This window comes from Python bivittatus, unplaced genomic scaffold (assembly GCF_059951505.1).
Source record: "Python bivittatus isolate LINGU-HERP-01145 unplaced genomic scaffold, Pbiv_v1 ctg000640_np1212, whole genome shotgun sequence".
Taxonomy (NCBI): Eukaryota; Metazoa; Chordata; class Lepidosauria; order Squamata; family Pythonidae; genus Python; species Python bivittatus.
Genome location: NW_028277090.1, coordinates 1122194 through 1142387, shown reverse-complemented (window position 1 = coordinate 1142387; position 20194 = coordinate 1122194). Strand labels below are relative to the sequence as shown.

General features: G+C 42.0%; 1 protein-coding gene across 4 annotated transcripts in view; it reads right to left on the bottom strand.

Annotated features, from left to right (window-relative positions):
- RAB11FIP3 (RAB11 family interacting protein 3) overlaps window positions 1-20194 on the bottom strand; it is an 88379-nt gene that overhangs the window by 54257 nt on the left and 13928 nt on the right. For all 4 annotated transcript variants that reach the window (XM_088150990.1, XM_088150991.1, XM_088150992.1 and 1 more), the window contains exon 2: window positions 7819-7912. In XM_088150990.1, coding sequence (XP_088007116.1) covers window positions 7819-7912 — 94 coding nt within the window. The remainder of the gene's footprint in view (window positions 1-7818; window positions 7913-20194) is intronic.

Here is a 20194-nt window from a genome sequence, read left to right as displayed (position 1 = left end):
GGCTTCACTGTAAGATTATCCTTTGATTTAAGCAATAAGGCAGAAGGCCATCTGGTAAAGCAGAATGCCCACTGAATCTGAATGGCATTTTATGCATACATATCCTACATATTTATGCATTTTATGCATCTGATGGCGATATAGACAAATAGGATTCTATGCATATGCAGAAACTTATAGTATACAGAGATTTTCTGTCCATTGCATTTAAAGTCCACTAACACAAACATCCATTGAGGGTTAACTGTATTGTTTCTTACATTTCTTAAACTTAGCTTTTCTATAATATGAAGGTGCTTCCCATTCATCTATATTTCTTTCCCATTGCCTTAGTTGATTAAGGCTTATTAAGGAATTCAGATTTAATCTTCTTTTATTTTTTGTAATTTTCTGCAGGTGCCCCCAAGGAAGAAGCTGTTTATTTTGAAATGCACTGGAGTTCATTAAATAAAAATCATCTACAAGCATTCAGCAAAATAGTCTCTTCCTGTATTGGTTGAATCAATGGAAGATGTAATTCAATATACCTAGAAAGCACAAGTTGAATAAGACTGGATTAATTCTGAGGTGGAAGGATCTAAGAGGTGGGGCTATTTTAGGCTCTGAATTTAATGGTTTTCACTGTATCTTCTTTACATAAGAGCACACTTTATTCTGTTCCTCAAAAATGTGATGGTTTGTTGAAAGTGAAGTCGTTGTCCTCATTCTGCTGAGTAACTGCCTAAACACCAATCTTGACAGCCCCACTGAACTTTAGTCCCTTCCTATGATCTGGAAGAAGAAGGAAGAATCAAGGGACGATTGTGTCTGTGTCTAACCCTCCCTCCAAAATGAAGGTAGGACATGGAATCCCACCTCAAGATTCTGGCTAATCTTGAAAAAGCTAAACAGAGTCAGACCTGGTTAGGATTTGGACAGGATAGCACGAAGGAAGCCCAGGAGTGTAGGCTAGATGGGGAAGTTGAAAAAAAAAATCCCAAAAGGAGACCGAGGCAAGCCACTTCCTTTATGCAGTCAACTAAACTAAGCAGACATGCCCCTGTAGTTGACCAGACCCCATGCTCAAACTGAATGGCAAGACAGGGATGGTGAGCCCACACAAATGCTGCAGAAGCCTCTCTCTTCGCATATTCCACAAGTTACTTGTGGTCAGCTTGGCCCACATGTTTGAATTCCAAACTTGGACAAGCAAGCTCATACCTTACCTCCTTTGCCAGTATTAACACACAGGAACCGCCCACCATCGCTTAAAGCCAGAAATTTTTTGCTTTGCTTTGTCACTACTGGAAGAATTATACTGCACACTGTGCTACATAAGAACAAGCCAAAGACTGACTTTCCTCCAAAGCAAAGGATTATCTGAAATGAGCAATGATTGGAAAACCAAATGCACTGATAAGATCGGAATTACATATACAGGTAGTTGATTTATGACCATTCGTTTAACAACCATTTGAAGTCGTGATAGTACCGAAAAAAGTGACTTATGATCAGTCCTCGCACTTACGATTGTTGCAGCATCCCTGCAGTCACATGATCAAAATTCAGGCACTTGGCAATCAGCATGTATTTACGATGGTTGCAGCATCCTGAGGTCACGCGATCGCCATTTGCAACCTTCCCAGGGGCTTCCGACAAGCAAAGTCAATGGGGGAAGCCAGATTCGGTTAGTGACTACACGATTCACTTAATAACCGCCGCAAAAAAGGTCATAAAATCAGGTGTGACTCACTTAGCAACAGAGGTTCCAGTCCCAATTGTGGTCATAAGTCAAGGCCTACCTACAAGTGGTTCTGATCCCTATCAGTGCATTTTTCCAGGGGTGAAAATGTTGATTGAACATTCCTGAAAGTATCTATTGTTCTTGGTCCCTTCTTATTTCTGAGTGAAGTAGAAAGTATGCCTGTGTCTCTGTGTGTATCTCTCCGATGCCTTCCTCTTTCACATTGGGATGACTAAGAACAACAGATACTTTCAGAAGCATTAAATCACCATTTTCATCCCTGGCATCAGGGAGCCACTGAGTTGAGCCAAGCATGGTTTGAAAGCGGGTAGTCAGTGCCCTGGGACAGGAAGGCAGGTGATGATTCCAAAGGTTTGGGGACATAGCAGCAAAACTCTGGACCACCAAGGAACCCCTTCTCCTTGCATGCTCCAGTCATGTGGTCACAGAAGGAATCCAGGAAGCCAAGATGGAATGGACACGTGATCTGCCTGCAACGTGAGCCACCATGCTTGGATTCTCACATAGCCATGTTCTGAGGAAGCCACAGCGGGCTGGATTCACACATCATCCTAAGGCCAAACCAACAGCCTGCAAGATACTATAAAGCAATATATGAACTCAGAGTCCTGTTTAGTTATAATGGTGGGAAAGGAGACAAACAGAAGAGATAAATGGAAAAAGGAGGAGGAACGAATGACAGGGCTAATACAAGGATTCCAGAGCTTGTATAAAATGCTTTGAATACCTAGAAGTATTAGAGAACTCCCTGAAGGCATACAACACAGTTTGAATTCCAGAGCCAAATGAATCCAGCCCTTGAAGCTATTTTTGGATCCTCAGTTATTATAAGTCTAATAAACTCTTCTGATTCCCCATCCTGAATTACCCATACGCAAAGCAAAATTTCAGCCCAGATAATGCATGGGTGCATGAGACAGGTAATCCAGAATTTATCCTGAGACAGTACCGTAATGTGATTTGATTCAAGGTACAGAAAATCATGGGAAGATTTTCAAGGTTCCAAAGATTTCTTCGTGGAAGCCAGTGTTTGTCAAACTTGGCCACTTTAACATCTGTGGACTTCAACTCCCAGAATTCCCCAGCCAGCACACTGATTTGAGCAAATTGGTGAAAAATCCAAGGGGATAAAAAAGGAGAGAGGGAGAGGAAGCAAAAACAGGACGGAAGATTAAGTCCTGTCCACACCCATGTATAATTGGGGATGAATGTTAGATGTAGGTTAAAAAAAAAAAGTGTTGTATTAAGGACTCAACACTACCAGGTAAGCGGGAAAGTCAGTTGTTGTTCCCCCACCCCCATTTTGGAGAAATATAAAATCCAGAATCAAATATATTTCTCTTAACCAGTGTTTCACAACCTTGGCCACTTTAAGATGGGTGGACTTCAACTCCCAGAATTCCCCAGCCAGCATGGCTGGCTGGGGAATTCTGGGAGTTGAAGTCCACCCATCTTAAAGTGGCCAAGGTTGAGAAACTCTGTTCTTAACTATGCTTTGGTGTTAGAGTTGTGGAACTGAAGCATTCAAACAGCAAGTGAAAGAAACAGAGAGAAAGAGAAAAAAACACTTTTAAAGCAAAGAGTTCTCTGCAAATCTTTTGCTCCGCCCTGGATCAGAAGGAACAACTTCCGAAATTCACAACTGCATGGTCATCCCGGTTTTGGGCTTACGACAAAAAACAGAAGCTGACCTCACTGCCTTGCAAACGTCCTTAATATTTCTTCTTTGGGGAAAAACGGTCTGGAGCACCCCCGTTCCAAACGCTGATTTGGGCAAACAAGGTGGGTAGCTTTTAATTTTTAGTTCCAAGCATTTAAAGCAAACTAGTCAACCCCCTTGTGGACTTTTTGCTGGAAAAAAGGAAAAAAACCGAACTGATGAGGTATGGATTTGATGATTAGAAAGGGTTGATTATGGAAGGAAGGAAACTCTGATGTCACCTTAGAGAAAGAGGATAAAATATAAATGTATTTATAACTGTTGTTAAGAAGATCAGAACATATTTCTTTATTATTCTTTGCTTTCCCTTCTTTTCTATTTCTTTTTCACTTTTCTATTTCTCTTTAACTCAAAACCTGTATTGTTTTTACTCTGCGGAAAAACTTGTTTAATAAGAGAGAGAGTGAGTGTGTGCATTTAAGCAAACTATTAAAATTCAGGTGGGATACAGAACTTGGCAGACGCTAAGCAGACTTTCTGCAGACTTCCTTGTGCTCCTCGGCATCACGTTGCCTAGTCTTGATCTGTTCGTTTCTAACAGACAGGCAAACCCTTCTCATGTAAACCTTGTTATCTCAAACAATATATATACCCAACAGCAGAGCAGCTAGGAGCAGATGCTGAAAGAGGCCTGCTTTTCTAAAAAAAAAAGTACTGGTTTTGCTCATTTATACCCTCAGCTTTGTAACTACTGCTGCTTCCTGGTCTCCTGAAGGTTCTCCTGAAAGTTCAGTTCTCCTTAAAGTTCACCAAAGGCAAGACTCATCGTCAGAGCTGGTTGCAGACTTAAAGGTATGGAAGGGAGAAATGGAATATATATATATTCCAAGTGCAATTTGGCTTTTTTTCCCCCTTTTCAAATTGCAGCCACGCTATTCCACTCGCATGGATGCTTTGCTTTAAATGAGGCAGGGCTGGGCCTCTCAGTTGTCGCCAGGTCCTACTTCCCAAAGGTCCATATCTGTTGGCAGGCTGGCCGGCCCCACTGGAAACTATAGCTGAGGAACATTTGAGGAGACCAGCCATAGGTCCATTCAGACATGGGATTCCTCACAGAAGGATGTCTTCTATAATCTTCAGATTTTGTCTACAAACTAGGTCACATACCGCCTTGGCTTGTCCCCTGCAGAGAGCAAAATTTGAACAGAAGACCGCTTTTGCTAACGTAGCACATTCCTTTCTCAAAGCAGATTTAAGTCCTTCAATAACTACTATAAAACCCAGCAAATTCCAGGTGGGCAGGTTCTAACTATCCCCCTGCAAGTTTAATTTCTACTTTTTGTTTTAGCGGAGAGGAAGCAATCTGCAATGTAAATAGAGCACATGGCAAAGAGAGGAACAAAGTAGTATTAATATCACCAGATTAGCAGGAAAAGCTGGATATAAAAAGCTATTTTGTAGGTGGCCAATGGGTTTTGTACATCTTGGTATGACATGAGTAGATAGAACCTGCTTGCTGCATCAATATTCCTCCTCCAAGATTGTCAGGAATTTGCATCTCTTCTATTTCCCCGTTAAATCATGACTGGGAACAGCAGCTTAACTCAGGCTGGGGCCCAAATGTCAGACTTCTGGGAGGAGTCGTTCTAACATATTTTCAAGATACTAAATTAGGGAAGATCAGCTTATCAGCTTTGACCGCAATAGATTGATACAGCTATTTCTCTTGGAGGAGGAGGAAGAGGGAGAAGAAGAAGGAGAGTTCTTAGTTATAATCACTATCTATGTCATTCTAACCCCTATTTCTAAATCAATTCTATTTTTCTTTTTACCGTTGGAAGACCTGAAAGACCAGATTAGGGACAAATCATCACGGAAAAAAATCTATGTGGTTGCTAAGAGTTGACAATAACTCAATAACACATAAGCAATCAATATTTTTATCTTCTCAAACTTCTCCCCCCTTCATTTCCCTTTTCCTTCTCTTCCACACCCGTAATAACGGGGAAGAAAGGAAAGAAGGAAGGGAGGGAGGGAGGGAGGGAGATCTCTCAGGACCAGATGCCTTAGCCTTGAAATGGAATATGATGTCAGAAACTTACACAATCACAATATCGACCGTCTTTCTCATGCAACATGATGTTCAGACCCCATAAACGCATAAAGCAGCACAGACATATTTGGAAATGACACCTTACAGCCAAACTAAGTTCTTCCCTGCAAGACAGTCGCCTCCCAACCGTGTGCATCAAGAAAATCCACTTGATCCGCGCCTAAAGAAGGATTCCAGTGTTTATACATTGTGACTTCAGGAGAGCAAGACCAAAGGATACATCTGAAACTCAGGAAGTGTTCAGACAAAGGTAGAGATTTGACATCTTGGCTGCTTTTTGAAAGCTGTAGTCAGACTCTACAGAACAAGCCACAAAGTAGCCGCTGACATTTTAATCCAGAGTATTTTACAAACCCAGCCCATGTGCTCAGCTTAGTCTAGAGCAGTGTTTCTCAACCTTGGCCACTTGAAGATGCGTGGACTTCAACTCCCAGAATTCCCTAGCCACTGTTCTTAGCCAAAGATGAAACCCAAGATCCTTTGCATAGAAAAAAGATAAAGAGAATCTTCCACAACTTGAGCTCGGATTCTGGTGACTTCCAGGGAAAATCTATTCAGGTAGTCCTAGCTTAGCACTCACTCATTCAACAACCGTTCAAATTATGACCGTGCTGAACGAGTGGTACGTAAGACCAGTCCTCACACTTTCAGCCATCACAGTTTCCCCACAATCACATGATCAAAATTCAGGCACTCAGTGACCAGCCTGCATTTCCAACTGTTGCATAATCCCACGGTCACATAATTGCCATTGGCAACCTTCTTTGCCAGCTTCCAACAAGCAAAGTCAATGTGGAAGCCAGCAGGAAGTTGCAAGACCCAGTCATGTGAAGTCCCTGCTTAACAACCCACATGGTCCTTGCTCAATGACCACCACAAAAATGCCTTTGTAAGTCATTGTGGTCATGTAGGGTCCTCAGTTACCAGGTCACTTAGGGACAGAGTTTCCAGTTCCAATAAGGGTTGTTAACTGAGGACTACCTGTAGTTTTCTTGGCCACAATACAGAACCAACTACCCACATTATTTTCTTCCTGAATTTTTATTTCACCTTCTCAATCTAGCCTGTAGCTTAGACATTTCCTGGTGGTTTCCCATTTGATATTAACAAGGTCAGACTCTGATTAGACTTGAGTCCAGAAAAGGCCAATCAGGTACCTCCACCTGCTGAGATAAGATAAAATTTCCTTCAAAGCAAGCTTGACTCCTGGTAGCCTCATGGAACACCCATGCAACCTTCTTGCAGTCCGTTCCTGCCTTCTGCTGAGATGTTGCTTGACTCCCTAGACTAGTTTATATTCCTGATAATTCCCAGTGGTCTTCCATCCAAATATTAAACCCTTCCAACCCTGCTTAGCTTCCAAGCTCAGCCAAAGTCCACATGATGTTATCTCCTGCAGAGAGTATTACTGCTTCCTAAAAGATCACATAGATTTTCCAATTCTTAGATATTGGACATCTCAAATGATTTCAAGATACATGATCATTTCCCAACTCACTTAAGTTACAGAAGTAGAAGAGAAACCAATTCAAATGTTGCACATGCACACTCTCTCTCTTTCTCACATACACACACATACACAAGACCTACAGCCAGAATCATCCATTTATTATCATCTGATCTTAGCCATTTATTTAGTCTGTACCACTGTGGATGATAGTGGCTGAGATGCCTAATTAGGTATCCAGACAAAAATGTCTCACATCTGGCACCAGACCTATCTAAAAGCATCAGAAGTTCATTCAAATCACCAAACACTTTCTTCTTGCTTAACAGACATAATGGAATAACTAATTTCTCCCCAAGGGGGGAAAAATATGGAAGAATAATAGGACACTTTGCACATTCTACTACCCTTGATGGAATAGTTAGTGAAGTCAGAAAGACTTCCAGGCTGACTTTGTCCAAATCTTGGCTTAGCAGGTCATTTTGAAAACAGGGACTATGGTTTAAAATTAAACAGGGCTTGTTATAACAAGCTAGATTGAGAAAATATGACCGAAGACCCCCAAACCTGGGCCAATTGTCCCCTAAATTGAGATATGCTTGTCCTCCTAACCAAATGCAACAGGAGTAAGTTTGGCATCTGCCTAGCAAACAGATACCTACTCCCTTTATCTCTGTTCATCTCTTTTTAAAGAGCCATGAATTTTCAAGAAAGGGGCTTAGAATAACCCAAGGGGTCCATTAACATCATGAAACTCCTCACAAATGAGGATGTGGGAGAAATAGGAAGGGTGTCTTCCAAGCCGTGGACCCATTTCAGGTCCCTCTGATCCACATGTATAAAAAGAAACCGACCTCCATTTCTGATTGCAGAAATCCCTCGACTGAAGTCTTCAAAGCTGATCACACCAAGCCCGGTAGGGTCCAAAAACTTGATCAAATCCTTCACCTACAAACAGAGACACAAATCAGAGTCACTACTGGACAGGCACAGAAAGGGCCATTCTTTGATTTCGTATCTTGGCTTCCCAACATAACCAGCAGGATCAGACCAAAATTGTCTTCTCACCTGAAATCAAAGATACTCAAGACAGTCAATTCTGTTGCAGCATATGTCACTTTTATCCCATCTTGCAAGTAAAAGGAATACTGTACCACAGTAATTTACCTATTGAGGTTCCTGTCCTTTCTCAAGATGGCCACCTGTAATGGGCTGTGAGAATAACCTTGGGAGGCAGGAGGAAGAGCCGCAGCCAGGATAACGGTCAGATAAGAGATATCTCAGCCCACAGCAGGAATGGAAGTGGAGAAAGCATCTTAGACTCGACCCTCCCTAGTTCTCTGAGGGAAGAAGGCTTTTCAGACTTGCCAGATTCTGTTACTGTAACCATACAATTAAGGTAATATTGGGATTCTTGGTTTTGTTTCCTGGTCTGGACTACTTTGAGGCGCTGACATCAATCTTGCAAGTCTGAAAGCACTCACCCCCTCCCCTGCCTTTACATTCCAGAGAACTAGGGAGGGTCCCTTCTGAGACGCTTTCTCCACTCCCATTTCTGCTGTGGGCTGAGATATCTCTTATCTGACTGTTATCCTGGCTGCATCTCTTCCTCCTGTCTCCCAAGGTTATTCTCACAGCCCATTACACCACCTCACTCCGCCAAATGGGCCAGGATGAAAGGGTCCCTTTTCATATTTATTGATCAATGCCATATTCTCCCCTATTTCTGCCTTGCCATGAATGTTTCTTGCCAGTCCAGATCACCAAACTTTGGCTGGAACTGGGCATCATGCAAAAACTGAACCTTTAATTTTGGCCAGTGAGAGTTGGGTAAGCCCAGCCGTGAATTAAAAAAAAATTGTAGCACCTCAAAGACAGACATTATTACGGTCTCAGGGTTTATGGATTACTGACCGCTTAAGAAAATATGATGCTATAATAAATGGGTTGATATCCAAACCTTCTTGGTAATTTTTGCTGTAACAGTTAGCACTCTGAAAATTGTGCTAACTGCCCAATTTGCTGTAGCAAAATACAGGTAGTCCCCGGGTTAAAAACGCCTGGTTTATGGACGGCCCATAGTTAACAACAGAGCCTACTGTAGCAAAATTCGAGTTAAATACACAATGGTTCGAGTTCATTACACAATATTACTTATACGGTATTATACAGTAATACTGGTCCAGCTTACATACATATTCAACTTAAGGACAGACCTCGGGAATGGAGCTCATTCTTAAACTGAGGACTACCTGTATTGAAAAACCAAAAGCCCTTTTTATTTGATTCAACAGAAATTGAAAACTGTGGGAAAGAGGGTTGGAAATATTTTAGAAGAAGTTTTCAGTTGAGCATCGTTTTACAGTAAGACCCCAATTTCGAAGACTTCCCATGCTGTCGACAAAAATTTAGTTCAAACTTCATCCCTGCACAACAATGTTCATTTTTCTGAAACAGTCCCAACAATTGGCATAAATTGTGCCTGCAGTTCATAAATGATGTAAATTAATACAAATGGCTGTAAATTACACCAATTACCTAATCACGTGCATGACATCCATTTACACAAATGACTTAAATTACATCAATTCAAATGTAAAAGACACTCCGATCCAAAAGACACCGCCCTTCCCTCCAATTAGTCCATAAAATCAAGGATCTGCTGAAATCAAATGGGTCTCTCTCTTTTTTAGCTATTTTAATAAACTATATAAATGTTGAAGTCCAGACATCTTCAAGTTGCCGAGGTTGAGAAACACTATTTTCAAATGACTACCCAATAATCAGAGCAGTGTTCTCATACTGTACTAAACCATCATTGGGTTCATTCTGTGAACCCCAGGCCATGGGGTTTATAAACCCTGATTCATGGCTTAGCATGTTGTGTGAACCCAGTCAAGTTTGACTTAGTCAAAAAAAAATAGATGATTACAAGGAAGGCAGGTTAATAATCACAGGCACAGTGTGACTATAAAGATGCCCTACAGAGAACCTCACTTTAGCCACGAATTAAAAAGGGTGGATTATGCCTTCCTTAGTAATTGGGGAATCATCTTGATCAATTATTATATGGATTACTGCAGCTAACAGCTGCAAAGCTTTGAACCACATTACATAAACGGTGAGAAATCATCAAACGATGAAGCTGAGAAAGTTTTTCCCGTTTCTTAGCAAGCATTTTCATTATAATGTCCCTTAAAAATATTTTGATTGCCGTTGCTTTACTGCAAGAATAGGCAATTTGCCAGGATTCCCCAATTATAGGGACTTTATATTAAAAAGAAAAAAAAAACCTTGAGGCTGCAGCTGTAGATAATAACACTTTTATAATACTGCAGCAATTAGTGGGGAGGGGAAAAATGGAGAAGGGGAAAAATCACAGGTTAGCAAGGATGGGGAGACCGGGAGAGAAAGATGAACTGCAGAAAGAGAGATAATTAGCTTTTTAAAATATTCCAATTCTGCATAATGGGGCAAAAGAGAGCCAAGAGCCTCCTACATAGGCCAAACAAATAAATGGGAAAGATGCAATGTTTTAATTCAGCCTTCCCCAATCTGGGGACGGTGGGCTTTTCCCCACTTGTACTGAACAATGTGGCACAACGACACACTTTTTCCTTCATGTCATCCTTAGCCACAATTGAGACCAGCTTCACTCACTCTTCCCCGTACTGGTTTTAGAAGAGTGTTTTCCTCTTATTCTAACACCAACCAAGGGCACCTCAAGGTGTGTTAAATCAGTTAGGGTTCGTCACGTGGGAAGGAGGTGAGGGGACTGGTAAAGTCCAGGAACAGGGGCAATAGAGGCAGGAATGGGGACGATCAACCAAATTGACCCATTTTCTTTCCTTGACTTGCTTCTCATTTTGGTTTCAGAGAACAGACCCTGAACATTGGCAAGCCAACTTTCATTTCCAACTGCTTCCTTGTCTTCGATCCCCAGATGAAGGTGGACTACAAGATACGTAGCATGGTCGTGGATGAGGGGAGCTGAAATCCAATTGGGGATTCAAGGCTGGGAAAAGCCCAGTTTAGATCCTGTTCTTTCATTGTTTCAGTTGTCAGCAACATGGATACGGCCTCCCAAGGGCAGTTGGGCCATTTCAAAACGGTGCTTTTAAATCTGCACATCCAAGAAATCTCCTCAACCCAAGTAGAAATCACAGCTTTTTCTTCGTTTGGATGATCTCATTTGGTTCCCAAACCAAGCATGCTTTCAGAACAGGAATAGGCAGTTCCCCACCCAACCCAACCCTGCCCAGAGAAGGACTATAATTTAATTGCAAAAAGAAGGGTATATAGGAGTGAAATGGGAATGTCACAGGATGTTAAGAGAACAATAATTTTCTCTTTCTTTGTTCTTGTTCCACTTGGAGGAGGGTTCTAGCAAAAAGCTCAACATGGACCTAATTTGCTCTTATTTTGTTGAAGAAACCTAGGAAGTGGGGCACAATCTGGAAGGGGCCCTGGAGGGCCACAGACAGCTGTTCAGCGACTCATCCCTGTATTTGTGGAGAGAAAGTTGTACCTGCATTTCCAGGAGTGTAGGACAAGCTCCCCCTACCCCACCTTTATGATCAGCCTCCAAGGATAAAGAGTGGAGCGAAAAATTGTGGTGCTTTTTTGCATCTTAGAAGAAGATATCAAGGACAAAGTTGATGCCTTAAGACTTGCAGATCCTTAAAGCACCCATCTGACCCCTAACATTCTTGAGCCACCTTCTCCAAACAGACCCTGATCTTGTCCCCTTTTGGAGGGAGTGCGGCCTTCAACAGGTCATGCAAAGACTTGGCAAGGCCATCAAGGGCACGGAAGTTGTATCCCTTTTTTACTACATGTATTAATTGTCTCTGTGATGACACACTGAACAAAAATCACCCAAAGTGACAAGGTGACTCATTTCAACCTTCACAAATGCTGTTTGACACAGCATCTTTTCCACCATGCAAACAGAAAGCATCAGCGGAAGACCAGGTTGACCACATAACTCATTACATAGTACATCAGCTGGAAAAAAAGGGGGGGGTGTACAGATTTTACTGTTCTTTTGATTCTCCTGTGGAAAGTTTTGCTTTAAAAAAGCAAGATCCAAACACATATCTTCAAATCAGGAAATTGGTGGTGGTTTTCAAGATGACGCACCTCCCAAATAACAGCATACCAAAAATGTAATATATATATATATATACAAAACAACACAAATGAACACAATAACAGACTACAATTAGTCAGGGCCCCATTTATGTGCTGACTCCTCTAAAGAAAAAGATGTAAGATGAATTCTGTCAGTAACAATATTAGCAAGAGGGCGATTAAGCAGTAAATTCATGGCGTGAGGTCATGGCTGAGATTTGGTTTTAATCTGAGGTTGTCCAACTCCCTACCGTGTTCATACAGCTTGTTCAAACAAGCTACAACAGAGCTTGTTTGGTTTTGAGTTATCGTGTGATGCAGAGCCCAGCCACAGTGGTGCAACACCATATTTTAGGGTTCTATGGGCAGTGGGAACCCTGCCCATGGCTGTTTATTCAATCAACCATGGTTAAAGCATGACTTAGTGCAAGAAGATCACCAAGTCTCTTTTATGATAACACAAGAGCACCAAAGAAAGAGGAAGGAAGAAAAAAAAAGAGATGCCTTCCAGTGAAATGCTGGACATAATGAAAACCAAGTCCTAAGAGATGTTATTATGTGTGTTCAAAAGCAAGTCTATTAGCAAAATTAACGTCATGCTTGTACATTAACAACACCCATAGGGTGGCTCAGCCCCTAATAAGATGTCATGAAGCTTACCCAAGCTTTATCCTAAAACACTCTTCTCGGATAGCAGGAAAAACTCCCTGGATGGGCACAATCTTTTGTTTAAGCCTGCTAACAGCGCAGATTGAAATCCACTGCAACCGCCAGGCAGGAAGGAATCCATCCAAGACTGAATTTTCATGCAGCTAGGGCCAACTCTACTGTTAGATATTGTGAAACCTAGCATATTTTTTAGAATATGGTACTACGGTATTCAGCATAGACAGTTACAGGTAGTCCTCATTTAGCAACCACAGTTGGGACCAGCAATTTGGTCATTAAGTGAAGTGTGACTGTGCTTATGGTCTTCCTTCAGCTTTCCTTGGCTTTACCAACCTGTGAAGGTCGTAAATGCGAGGACTGGTTATCACTGTCGTAACTGCCAACAGTTGCTCTACAAGGCAGTTGCTAAATGAGGACTACCTGTACAGTACTCTGGTCCCAGTTAGAATAAAGCTTTAGACAAGCTTCAGCAATACTACCATATCATAAGGAATATTGTCAGATGCATCTTTCAAAGCTGCAAAGGCAACTTTATCCTAGTTACAGGATATCAGGTTATCCCTGATACCACAATGCACAGCAGCTGCCTGATAACCCAATGGTAGTTTGATGCCTACAGGATTTCAGCCACATAACTTTGAAGAAACTCTCTTATTACTGTCCTCTTGAAAATACTTTATAAGGACCTTATTAGCAATGGGACATTGAAATTCTCTCCCCTGCCCCCCGCCAATCACAGTTTGGCATGAACTCAAGTTTCTCAAATATGAAACTGTATGAAATTCAAGACCCCCAAAATAGCTTAGTTAGTTTAGTAAAAACAAATTACCTGCCTGAACGGAGAACTAAATCTGTGTTTTTACTTTTCCTGTTCTCATGTTCAGAATCATCTTCTGCCCCTCGTTTGATCTGCAAGCTTTTATTTGCATCGGTACCTCTTGCATTTTAAGCAACTTTGGTGTACAGATGAAAAAGCCATGAGGTGCAAGAGGGGGATAGTAAACCAAAAGTTGGCCACATTTTGTTGCTTCTGAAGATTCCCTGACCTTGACTTCTTACGTTCTCCGTAAACGAGAAAAAGGAGCCAAGGACCCAGCAATCAGAAGATCAACATCTAGATACAAATTCTTGCTAAGTGTGGAGAGAGAAAGGAGATGGTTGAGCACTGGAAAAAGGATGGGTCTGAAGAAGGATCTAAGGAACAAACAAGTCAGACAGAACCACCTCAAGCCATACACGGTCTATGCCGAGATGAGACAGAGAAAACAAATATTTCTAAGGAACATTAGATAACCAGTCTATATCTAGATGGTCCATCCTTATATTTTTAAATCAACTACAGACGGACATAATACAGCCCTTAATTCCAACATGACGATGCTGGTTGGATCCAGCCATGATTTGTTGAACAAAGCACAATCAACAGGACTCACACAACCTATAAGCCAGAAACCCATAGGGGTTGAGTTCACACATCTATCAGTAAGACGTACATGACCAACCCGGCTGCAGCATAGGGTGGATATCTGAATCCAGCCAGAGATCACGTCCTCAAGGGAGATGCCAACACCACCATGACTTAAATCTCCAAGTTAGGAATCTGGTTCAGAAGTCAGCTTTTCCCCTTACTGCTAATTAAGCAAACTGGGACATTCGCCCAGAGAATATTCCCGTTCTATGGAATCTGGCCTTTTCCCACTGCAAAAACAAGCCATTATAAAAACAGTAAATTATTGGTGCAATTTATTAGCTGGGTTCCACAACTGAGCTAAGCCAAAACACGCTTTGTTTCTTTGTGGCTGAGTATGTTTGTGTGAACTCAACCACTGTGATTTATAAACCACCGTTTGTTTTAATGTGTTGTGTCAATCAGCCTAAATACCAGTCATAGCTTAGAGCAATGTGGAAATTCAGTCTTAAATTAACAGCATGCCTGAATGCGTGCAGAGGGCATTTCCTTCCAAGCCAAGGAATTGCAATCACCTCTACACAACATTTAAGATTATCATCCTACTTTCAGAATGTTCAAAGTACAGTGGTACCTCGGGATACGAACGCCTCTACTAACGAACATTTCGGGTTACGACCAGCTTCAGCAGGAAAATTTTACCTCAGGATACGAACTTGCCTCTACTTACGAACCGGATCCGTGGCCATTTTCCCTGCTGCCACGCGGTCGCGGCTTCCTGTGGGCGAGGTCGCGGTAGCAAGGAGACGTTCGGTGAGGCTTGTGGTGTGTTTTGCGGTGTTTTGCGAAGGTTTTTGGTGTGCGTGTTAGCATGGCTCCAAAGAAAATGCAGAGCAGGCTTGGTGGGAGTCAGGCTCTGAAGAGAAAATTGCCTCGGGTTGCGACCAAATTCAGGCGGAGGGCGGAACGGATTAACCGGATTTACATTGAACCCTATGGGGAAATTCGCCTCGGGTTGCGACCAAATCCGGAGGGCGGAACGGATTAACCGGATTTACATTGAACCCTATGGGGAAATTCGCCTCGGGTTGCAACCAAATTCGGAGGGCGGAACGGATTAACCGGATTTACATTGAACCCTATGGGAAACTTTACCTCGACTTGAGACCAACTCGAGTTGCAACCAGAGTCACGGAACGGATTAAGTTCGTATCCCGAGGTACCACTGTACATCTCACTTTTTCCATGCTCGGGTGGCCACCTTGGGACAGACAGACATACCTTTATAGACAGAAGCTTCCACACATGGAAAAATGTGTCCATAATTAATGTTCATATTATCAACATTGGGGTAGTCTTAACGGGAACAGCAAGGAAAGGGTTGTAGATTCTTCTCAGAGTGCCAGTTAAAATAGTCTGAGAAAACTCTGTTGAGGGGAAGTCTGAGCAAACGTGAACACGACACTATCCCCCTGTCCCTCCAAAAATGCAGTCATGCGTAGGGTTCCTGGAAGGAAAAACAAATATCACCCATCCTAAATCAAGGGCTTCACCGTATGGATTTGACTTGGCACGTAAGAAAACCAGGATAGGGTTCCTGTCAAAGCACAAGATTTTGGATCAGGAAGGGAAGGGTTGAATTTCAGCCAAAACACACAAACAATCCTGAGATGGGGGGCCAGCAGCCTGCCCCAAAAGCAAACTACTGCGTATCTCCCTGTAGCTAAGCCTTGTCCCGGTCTTCCATTCGTAGAGAGAGATCTGCATCTCTAAGCTAACCAAAGGAGGCCAGATATGGATTTGTCTGTCCCAGGATTGCAACTGACAATGACTCCAATTTCAAGGGCCAGTTGAATCTGCATGACATGCTGAACAAGTACAAGTTTCTTTTGAGATGAGCTGGTGACTTCATAGACAAGTCCAGGTAGCTTTCTTGGGAACAATACAGAAGTGGTTTGTCAATGCTTTCTCCTAGAATGTTTTTTCCACTTCCCAATCTGGCTTACAGCCCTGGGATAGCCTCCCTCTCAAAGCCCAATTCTGTTTGGCTTTCCAAGGTCAACTATAGTCCACATAGTATTTCTGGCCACAACATGGAAATTATTTGCTATTGTTTTCTTCTGGAATTATTATCTTCTTTTCAATCTATCCTAAGCCCTGGGATTCTCTGGTAGCCCCCCCCTCCATATATTAATCTGGCCATCCCTGCCTAGCTTGCAAGGGCAGACAAGGAACAGATCCTCCTGGAGAAAAATCTACTTATGGGGTCACTAACATTGACTTGATGACATATAATCAATCATCATCATCATATTTATTTCGGTCATTGACCAATAAAAATACATACAATAAAACAGACAACAATATTACCCCTTTCATCAATAACTATTAGCAACCATTTGCGGGCGAAGCTTACACATTATGTAGCAAAATTTTGCAACTTTTAAAGAAATAGATTTGTCTTGATTATTTAACAAATAATGCAAGTAAAAATTATCGGAATGCCCGGGGAATTTAAACAAAAGAGGGGTAATCAGCTGAAAGCGAATGTCCCTATAATACTGACAATACAAAAGAACATGGACTGTGGTTTCAATGGCACCTGCACCACAGGGGCAGTATCAAATATCATAAGGGATTTTCTCGTATTTTCCTTCTAAAACCGCTGTAGGGAGAGCGTTAAATCGAGCTAAGGATAAAGCTCTCCTGAATTTTGGGACTGTAATATGATACAAGTATGAGACTGGTTTGTTCACTAGAATTTGGTTATTTGCAATTCACATAATCAATCAATGCAAAGACCCAGCTCCCTTGAGAAGTCTGTAACATTGGGAAAGGCGGAAGAAAAGAGAAGAGAATGACCAACTGCAAGGTGGATGGTCCAAATGACATTGGCCATGGATATTCTGCTGGAAGACCTGAAGGACCAGGTTGGGGAGCAATAATCCTGGAGAAAATCCATCTACATGATTGCTAAGAGTTTACACTGACTAGATGGTATATAATCAATTTCCTGACTTGTGGTCCAAAACAGCAGGAGGCACTAGGTTGAAGAATGCTCACATCTGTTTAACTGCTGTCTGTATCAACCTAACATGCTCTTGACCTCAAGACGGAAGAGTCTCGTTCCATTTTGGCCCTGTTTATAACTTCACATAACTCCTGCACGGTGGTAGCCTTTGTGACTACAGAAAAGAGAACCACTTCCCTTGTCTGAAAATCAAACCATGCTTGCTTTATGCAGAAATATTTACTCCCAAGCGAAACCACATGAGATCAGAGAAACCGAAGTTTGATACTATGCTCAGGTTCTCTGGAGAACAATTCTTGCCCTGAAGCTCCTGTTTCAGGGGGTGGGGGAAATACAGAACGCTTTCTGTTCTTTATACACTACTCTCCCTTGACCTCGCACACACACATACCAATTTCAACTTAGTCATGTAGATTTGGGGAAAGGAACTGCACAGGGTTTAATGAAGCCTGAAACTTAAAAGCTGCCCCAGGAAAAAGGAAGGGGCAATCTGACCAAGAAAAGAAAAACATTCTTGATTGCTTAACCACAAAACCGCAACACCAAAACAGGGAGCGCCAAATGAATGGGTGTGCCCTAACACAAAATACATTAATCTTTCCAAGCTTGGAAAGTTGAACAGGGTTCTGTCTTGAATGAAGGTGCTCTGTTTTTTACTAAGTGTATATGGCCAAAAAAGAAAAGGGGGGCTGGGGAGGCTCCAACAGGGGACTTCAGGTGGGCCAAAGCAAGTAGAAGTCTTCACCTCTGGCAGCTGAATGGATGAATTGACTCATGGATGAGCCAAAAATTTCAGGGAATGGGAGATGGAGGTCTCCTCTGACCCAACCCCGAGCCACAGTGAGCAGGAGTCACACATCACAACCTTCCAATTAAGCAAATTTCACAATGGTTGAAAGTTATAGCAGAATCAGGTCTTTCTCATTTGAATTAGCTTTCCCCAACTGGGTTCTCCAGTTACACTGGATGACAAATCCTATCACTCCACCAAACTGCCAGCAGAAGACCTGTCCAATATATCTGGAAAAGGTCAGTCCAGGGGCAACTGCTGCTCTTCACTGGCTGTGGCTCTCCAGACTTCTGGAGAAGAAGGTCCTCTCTGTCCTTGAGGGCTTCTCAATGATACCTGGTGAATCATGATCCAATCCAGCACAGGTTTATTTTATTAAGAACAAGATCAAAGAACCTTGATCATGGAGGCTGAAACTGTTATGAGTGGAGAGAGATGCTTTTACTCCTTCCGTTATCTAGAGAAGGTCTGCCACCATTCCACCCAACTCTTTTCGTCTTGGTCCTGTATCTCTTAAATCTGTACCTCCAGTGTGGTATCACCTCACTCCACCAATCCATCTGCACAGGTTTCCCTTGGCTCCTCCAAACTCCCCTGCTACATTTATTGATTTATTCTGGAATGCTTTCTAATTAAAAAGGATACCACTGCTGTTGATTGTAGGGACGCATCAAACATGGGCACAGAGCAAAACCAACCTGCATTTTCTGCTGCTGAAATGATCCTTCTTTCCGCCTAGTCCCCTTTCAATACTAAAAGTCCCTGATCAAACCATGGGTGAAAGTAAAGCAGGAGAACAGTCAGTTCCCCTTTTCTATGCAACTGATCTGCTATAAAGACGAAAAGCTTCCCACACCCATGGAGGGCAGACATTTTAAGGTTTTCACATTTTTTAAGGCTGTTTCAAAAGTGGTGTGAGATCATTCAGCTCCCAAACCACTATTTATTCAGGTAATGTATTTTCCTGGATTTGTAAGCTACGTTGCACTTTAAACTAACCACACAGGAGAGGGGGAAAGGTGGTTAGCAATGAATAGTTCAGTCAGTGAACAAAACCAAGATCTGAATACCCTAAAGTTACCCACCACACTTTGTAGCCGAATGAGAATTAAACCCAATTCTCTCTAAACTTGGCCTAGTTCAGCCAGCGCTGTGGTTCTTAACTTGGCCCCTTCATTTCACATTTGGCTTTCAATGGGAAAATCGGAACTGATTACGTTTCTGTGGTTAACTGGAAATAAATCTTACATTTTCTCGCAGTGACTGCTCTCTTGGTTTGCCAGAGTCACAACTAAAGGCAAAGTTGGACTATTTGGATCAAAATTTGAATAAATTCACTGTTTTTGAGCAATGGACTCAGAAGTTAAGCGTCTATCTCTATAGACAGACTGTGTTTAAAAGATGTTATGGAAGAAGAACAAGTTTTACCCGACAGACTGATCTGAAAGTGGATTTAAAAATGACAGGCTACAAGAATGATATGGAAAAAGATGCTACAGTACACTGGACATACAAAAGAGAATAGCTTATAGTTTGGAGAATAGCCGTCAAACTCTTGAGATTGACAAACTCAGAAAAGACAACCACTTGGATTTCTGGAAAATCTTTACTGTTGATAATGTAACAGATACCTGAAAGCCTGCCAAAGCAGTTCTCTTTATGGTAGGTCAACTTATACCTAGCGTAATGAAGACAAAGTTTCTTTGCATCTCTTTCTCATGTTTTCCCCTCCCCTAGACTCAAGAATCTTTTTTGTAACAGTCCCCCTCCCTCCTGTAATAGTCCTGCTTTCTCCTCCATGTTCCCAAGGTCTGTTAGATCACAATAAACCATAATAGCTTGGTACAGACCTCAAAGTAACCATAAATCTTGGTTTACAAATCACCATGGCTGGGTTTTTAGAGCACAACACCAAGAAGAAGAAACAGCAACACACATTTGGATTTAGCCTGATTCTCTTTCCACTTTGGCGCCTTTAAAAGACGCTGAACTTCAATTCCCATAATCTCCCACCAGCATGGAAAGCCACAATCCCCAGCCAACTTTGGAAAGACTGGCAAGCAAACCACCATAATGCACCATCAAGCTACTTTGTTTTGCTTTGTTTTGCTTAACACAAATCTCAGAATAAGCAATTACTGTTTGCCAAAAACTAAAGATGAAAAAAAAGCTCATTCTTTTGGTATCCATTTAGTCCAA